General features: G+C 34.2%; 1 protein-coding gene and 1 long non-coding RNA gene across 2 annotated transcripts; one reads left to right on the forward strand and one right to left on the reverse strand.

Annotated features, from left to right (window-relative positions):
• Nucleotides 1–2,306: 2,306 nt before the first annotated feature.
• LOC109589259 (uncharacterized) lies at nt 2,307–4,091 on the forward strand. Its single transcript, XM_020005363.1, has 7 exons — nt 2,307–2,713; nt 2,766–2,852; nt 2,900–3,021; nt 3,070–3,222; nt 3,277–3,475; nt 3,523–3,591; nt 3,635–4,091. The coding sequence occupies exons 1-7, from the start codon at nt 2,473–2,475 to the stop codon at nt 4,006–4,008; spliced, it is 1,245 nt and encodes a 414-aa protein (XP_019860922.1). The 5' UTR covers nt 2,307–2,472; the 3' UTR covers nt 4,009–4,091.
• A 2,067-nt stretch (nt 4,092–6,158) lies between these two features.
• LOC109589258 (uncharacterized) lies at nt 6,159–6,649 on the reverse strand. Its single transcript, XR_002188623.1, has 2 exons — nt 6,467–6,649; nt 6,159–6,346 (listed from the first exon to the last, which is right to left on the reverse strand). It is a non-coding gene; the product is annotated as an uncharacterized LOC109589258 (long non-coding RNA).
• Nucleotides 6,650–6,676: the final 27 nt, after the last annotated feature.

Here is a 6,676-nt window from a genome sequence, read left to right on the forward strand (position 1 = left end):
ATTAATTATGTAATATTATATTATTATTACTGAATTCATATCAGAAAAGTTTTGTGTCATATACATGTACATATGCTCATCCACCCAAACTGTAGGCAAACTTCATGGAAAGAATAATCAATAATACCACAAATACGCATAATAGAAAAATTGTTTCTGTAGAATGATACATTTTCCTAACATAAGTTTGTCATTCTTTTAATCCTTTATCTCCCTCACTCACAATCACTAACTCATTTTTCTTCTCCCTCTCTCCCTCAGTTTTTAATGATGGTCAATGGTCAGTGGGTCTAGTATTAGATTCATTTAATATTCCTTTATTGTATGAACAAACACTAAAAGAAAGAAGAAGGGAGTTGATTGAAAAATATATATACATGACAGATAAAGTGAAAGAGTTTCAAGTTATGAATGAGTCTTTACATCATAACAACCAATCACTTCAGGAAGCACTATGTGAGACTCAATCACTATCTTTATTACATGAACTAGTCCATTGCTTTAAAGTTCATATCTACATGTACATGTATCACCTACATGTAAATATAATTCTGTTAAATTATATACAGTACATGCACACAGTTTGTATTGTACATTGCTTCATTGCTTGTTTATCTTCATTGCTTGTTTAGTTTCTACTGCTGCTGCTCTTATGGAAAAAGATGAAATAATACAAAGACTTGAATCACAACTGCAGGAAATTAAGAAGCAGTTAGTGCCAGTCACTAAAAGTAAGGGTCGATTTGCACTACAAGATTAACGTAAGGTAAGGCTATACGTGAAGACAGGAAGTACTGTATAAACCAATTGCCACCTTTTACATAGCGTAAGAGTAGAGATAATTTGTTGCGACAGGAAGTGTACCGGAGCTGTACAAACACTGCGAGTTAATGGATGAATTGACCAAAGTTCAACTCTTGCGGGTGGTCACTATTTTACAGGACGGGACAGGACAGCTCCGTGGATCACTCACTAATTTACAGGATGGAACATCCCATCCCGTTACCTATTTTCCGGAGCATAATTTTGCCGATTATTATCTTATCTTTTTTATATTAAGTTTAAATTTTCATCATGAAATGGCTGGATTATGACCTATAATAATATTGACAATACTTTTTTGTTGTTACATTATCTGTCATTGTTGTGTAAACAACGAAAACTAGCTTATAAACAAACATTTGTCAAATTAAACCTGACAAACAATTACAAAACACAAATTAAACATATTTTTGACTTTATTTGCTAAAAAGTTTGACGTCTACATGTAACTCATTTTTATTATTAATTTAATAAATCTAATAGTGAATTACTATTTATTGACATGCATGCCATTGGTTTGTACAGCACTTCCGGTTGCAAGGCTCATATTGTGTACCTGGTTTTACGTTATATAAACGGTGGCCATTGGTTTATAGTTTATACAGCACTTCCTGTCTTAACGTATAGCCTTATCCTATGTTAATTTTGCAGTGTAAATTGGCCTCAAGTTAGATCATAGTTACATGTAATGTATGTGGCTTGCATAGGTTTATTTTAATTTTCTTTATAATTATTTTCATAAGCTAAAACAATTATTATATTTATGTAGTTTCAGTGTATGGAGCTAAAGTCATTGAACTGGAGGATCGGGATATTAAAGATAAACAGATTCATTTAGGTCATCTGGTAAACATGCTGTTTTTAATGAGTATAGTAGTAAAAGTATACTGAAATGAAACAAAACCAGAAACAGAAAGAAAGCAGATTTACACAACAGAAACAAAATTAGGTGGGACTCCTAACAAAAATTAAATTAAATTGTGAGATTGCCGTTTTGGTGTTTCTTCCCGTTTCTGGTTTCGTTTCTCCTACTCTTTCAAATACCAGTTTTTAACGTATCATGTCATCATGTTAACCTTTTTTACGAGTTGTTTAGTGTATCATGCATTAAATTGATGCACATTATCATTTTATGTGTAGAAGACCAAGTGATTGTAAAGAAAGAGAAGACAGATGTCACTCTACATGAACATGATCAATTTAGCATCAAAGGAACTAATTCTGTTTGTGTACAATTTAACTACATGATCCCCTTAATGGGTAAGTTTAATTTAAGATATCAATTCATTATTTTACTTTACTGTACCTGTTGCAGATAATTTGGAATGTCTGAGTGATATCCAGGTAGCAGAGAAGAAGCTGTTCTTAATTCAAGGAGACAAACCTCAACTGATGAATTGGGAGAAATATGGTCTAAGGATTGGAGTACAAGAAGGAAGCCTATTGTCCTCTGAGACAGTAGAAGCAGCAGTGGTTGCTCTTGTAGGAGGACAGTTCGAGTTTCCTCCTAATACTGTCCTAGTGAGTGCTGTGTATGCAGTATCACTCTCAAAGCCTCTCCTGAAACGACTCAAGTTAGAGATACAGCACTGCGTTGATTTAACAGGACAACCAGATCTTGCACAATACTTAAAGTTTGCTATAGCTCCCATGAGCACACCCAGTCTTCCTTACCGATTCTCAATAGTTGAGGGAGGAGAGTTTAGCTCTAATAGTGGGTATGGATCCATTCAACGTAATAAGTTCTGTTTGGTTTGTATTCTGGGGGAAGACTCAACTAATGGAGAAAATGAGGGTCAGGAGGAGGAACAAGATGAGGGAGAAGGAGAGGGTAGTGACAGTGATGTTGATACCAGCAGTACTGGACTAGGGTCTAGTGGAGCATGTAAAGGTTAGTTAGTGAGTCTATTGATGATAATGTAATGTATTCCACTACTGAATAGAGTCTACTACTAAAGAGACTAACTTCCCAACCAATACAGTGTCTGTTGCTGGCACTACTACTACACCAAACACTGATCATGCTAACAGTAAGTACATGAACACACTCCATTGCTATTTGCTAATAATATTATAGAAGCACAGTCCACTGGTGTAAAGAAGGCTGTAACATATGCTGGTTTGGTTTATTATGAAGAAGATGGTGTAGAGGATCTGGCGACATTCACTGCAGCTAAGAATTTGGAAGCACTCATTCATGTATATGTTTTCCTATGCACACAATGTGTTTATTATATTATATGATAGTCTATTGAGCGGAAACACTCTCAAGCTAGGACTGGACCAGATATTTCCTTTAGCTTTAAGTTTCCTTATGATTATGTTGAATTAAACTTCACTTCACCTCAAAAGAAACCATTCACTGGATGGACACTCACTCCTCACACTGATCCTTGTAGAGTAAGCTAATTGTTATTTTATAATACTACATGTAAGCCATATTCTGTTATACAGTTGTATCAAGAGGCTATTGATAAATTTGGTGACAAAGAACAATGTTATCCTTCACGTTGTCTCATATCAGTTTATGGATCACCTGATGCCGTCCCTTTTCTTAATTACTTCATACCACTGGAAGGTGTGGCTCATCCAGTTTCATTAAACATTCATAGAGCACGAAGAAATCTCACTGTTCCTGTTCCTCCTTCAACATGTAATAGATAAATCATTTCAATTGTTTATTTATTTAATATTAACCAGATCCTACTACCTCCTCCTCCTCTTCTAATACAATTACTGAAGCTACTGCATTATCCACTAGAGGAGCTAGTAAGTGCTTGTAAAATACTGCATGACCTTTAACCTATTTTAGATGCACCAGTTACTGCTGATGTTAAGAAAGTTAAGAAAGTCATTAATGATGCCATTGTATCTCATTATGATGATCTCACTTCTCTACCTAAGGATGCTGTCTCAGATCTTGCCAATAAGTTATATGCAGTTCATCTCATTAGTGAAAAAGTTAGAGATACCTGCTCAATGGAACGATTTATTATGGAGTTTAAGGCTAGTCTTAGTTTTAAAAGGAAGTTGCCTCAAGTGGAGGAGCACTGTCAAAAGTTCTTAGATTCATTCATTGCTGTAAGAGGCAGTTGTGCTGATGCAGCAATAGCTTTACATGAGGACTGGATTGAAGCTATTAGAAATGAACTGGAATTTGATTTTAAAATTAAATGTGAAGTATAGATTTACATGTCTTTTATAATGCTTTTTAAATCATTCATCGCCCAAATTTTAAGCTGACTTTGTATTTTGTATAATCTCTTCAATTTTATCAATTATAATTGTTATATATTGATATATTATTTTGGTATTCATTCCTATTATTATTTTCTAAGGCATTTCTAGTATTATTATTATTGTTATTGCAATTATTATTATTACTATTATTAATTATTATTATTCTTGCATTGCTGTACGATATTATTTCTTTTCTTGTAGCTCTTATGCTTATGATTTACTATGCTTATTAGTTCATGTATACTGATCCTGATTGTCGTGTAATGTTTTGTCATTGTGATGTAATATGATGTAATACTGTTTGTATAAGTGTATGCTCTTTTCATTTTTGTCAGAAGAGATTTTAGCCTTTTTACAATGAGTCAATATTTACAAAATACGAAGGTCAAGCTCTCTCCATTCAGTCACTACAATAATGTTCAGTTGGAGCTGAAAGAGAACAGCATGTTTATTTTCATTTCAAAGATAATGATGGATGCATTGAGCTAAAGTTTGATACTCCACAAAATGAGCCATTGACTGGCTAGAGTATTAAACCTCAAATGAAACCATGTCGGGTAAGTTGCGTATACTAGTTGACACTGTACATTTTTATCTCTTAATAGTTACAACGTTGTGATGTTAACAGATTTGGTGAAGCTAATTATCCCCTTCCTCCATCTTGCTTGATATCCGTTCTCGGTTCACCTGATGCTGTCCCTACACTACATTACTCCATACCACTGGAAGGTGTGGCTGATCCTGTTTCATTATATATCCACAGATCACTACAGAGAAATCCTCCTCCTCCTTGAACAGGTAATATTTAATGATTAAAAGTTATTCATTATTTTATTTATTTAAAATTAATCAGATCCTACTACCTCCTCCTCTATTATAGTACATGAATCAACGTCAGTATCATCCACTGGAGGAGCTAGTAAGTGATAATACTGTGTGTTCATGCATGGTTTGTGTATTGGGTTGTATCGACCTTTGACCTCTATTAGGTGCATCAGCTACTGTTGATGTCTATAAAGTAAAGAAAGTGATCAATGATGTTCTTGTAACTCATTATGCTGATCTTACTTCACTACCAATGGAAGCTGTCCCTGATCTTGCCAATCAATTATTTGCTCTTCGTTTGGTCAATAATGCTATTAAAGACAAGCCTTCAATAAAGAAGTGCATTGATGAGTTCAAGGCTAGTCTTAAAGGGTAACTTCAGTGCATTTTTGATGAATTTTTTTTATTTGCTTAATATGATTGCCTGACCATACTAATGATGTGTTCCAACTCCCATTGTCTGAAAAAATTTATTCACTGAGATATGAGCCTTCAAAAATGCCCATTTTGCCTTTCTGCCAGGTTACTTCCTGTCAGTGGGTGTGGCTAAACGTGACGTCACTGGAGGGATAGCTGTAGCTAAATCCATTCCTTTGTAGGGGGAAATAATCCTTTATTCTCATGCCTTGTAATGTAATAACACTATTTTTAAAATTAGGGCCATTAGCTTTCATAATTCTAAGCATAAAACTGCAAGAAAAGTACACAAAATAGCTAACAAGAAGATTCACCAAAGTGTGGTATTATGACTTTTTCTTGCAGTTCCATGCTTAGAATAATGAAAGCTAATGATTCTAATCTTTAAATTTGTGCTATTACATGACAAGCCATGAGAATAAAGGATTATTTCCCCCTATAAAGGAATGGATTAAGCTGCAGCTATCCCTCTAGTGACGTCACGTTTAGCCACACCCACCGACAGGAAGTAACCTGGCAGGAAGGAAAAATGGGCATTTTTGAAGGCTCATATTTCAGTGAATAATTTTTTTCAGACAATGGGAGTTGGAACCCATCATTAGTATGGTTAGGCAATCATATTAAGCAAATAAAAAAAATATCTCAAAAATGCACTGAAGTTACCCTTTAAGTCTAAGAGGAAGTTACCTCAAGTGCAGGAGCACTGTCAAAAGTTCTTAAGTTCATTCATTGCTGTAAGAGGCAGTTATGCTGATGCAGCAATAGCTTTAGATGAGGACTGGATTGAAGCTATTAGAAATGAACTGGGATTTGATTTTAATATTAATATTGACCCATAGTTATCCTCAGTCACCTTTTCCTTTTCTATTAATGCTGATTTTTGTGCCACATTTAAATTTTTATTACTGTATTATATGTTTAAATCTAGCTACGTAATGTTCCACTCTTCTGGTCTATATTGTTCTTTCCTTTCACTCCAACTCTTTCATTTTTCATTGACACCGTCTTCTTCTCTGAATTTACATATTTCTGTCTATCATTCCTAATATACAAAACAACAAAAGCGCCAACATAAAAGCATTAAAATAAAACACAGCAATAAATCATACATGTATGTGTTACTACATGTTACATAATGTACTATTACTAGTATCATTAGTACCTGCTCATCTTCACTTTGTTACGGCAGCCTTGACCTCCTTCCCAATGTGATGAACTCTTACTTTGTGTCATATCAGAACCACAAGACACACAAGGATTACTGCCATTATAAACCTACAAATAAAATAATAATAGAATAATAATAATAATAATACAAGTAGAAGAAAGCAGTTATATCATAATCTATGAATGTGTATAATGTACTTGTTCT

Source organism: Amphimedon queenslandica, unplaced genomic scaffold (assembly GCF_000090795.2).
Source record: "Amphimedon queenslandica unplaced genomic scaffold, v1.1 AMPQUscaffold_11493, whole genome shotgun sequence".
NCBI lineage: Eukaryota > Metazoa > Porifera > Demospongiae > Haplosclerida > Niphatidae > Amphimedon > Amphimedon queenslandica.

Excerpts from the sequence above, each read along its gene's own strand:
- LOC109589259 (XM_020005363.1), top strand. The coding sequence starts at position 2,473 with ATGAGCACACCCAGTCTTCCTTACCGATTCTCAATAGTTGAGGGAGGA. Across the intron at positions 2,853-2,899 it reads AAACACTGATCATGCTAACA|AAGCACAGTCCACTGGTGTA; the intron begins GTAAGTACATGA and ends ATAATATTATAG. Across the intron at positions 3,592-3,634 it reads ATTATCCACTAGAGGAGCTA|ATGCACCAGTTACTGCTGAT; the intron begins GTAAGTGCTTGT and ends AACCTATTTTAG.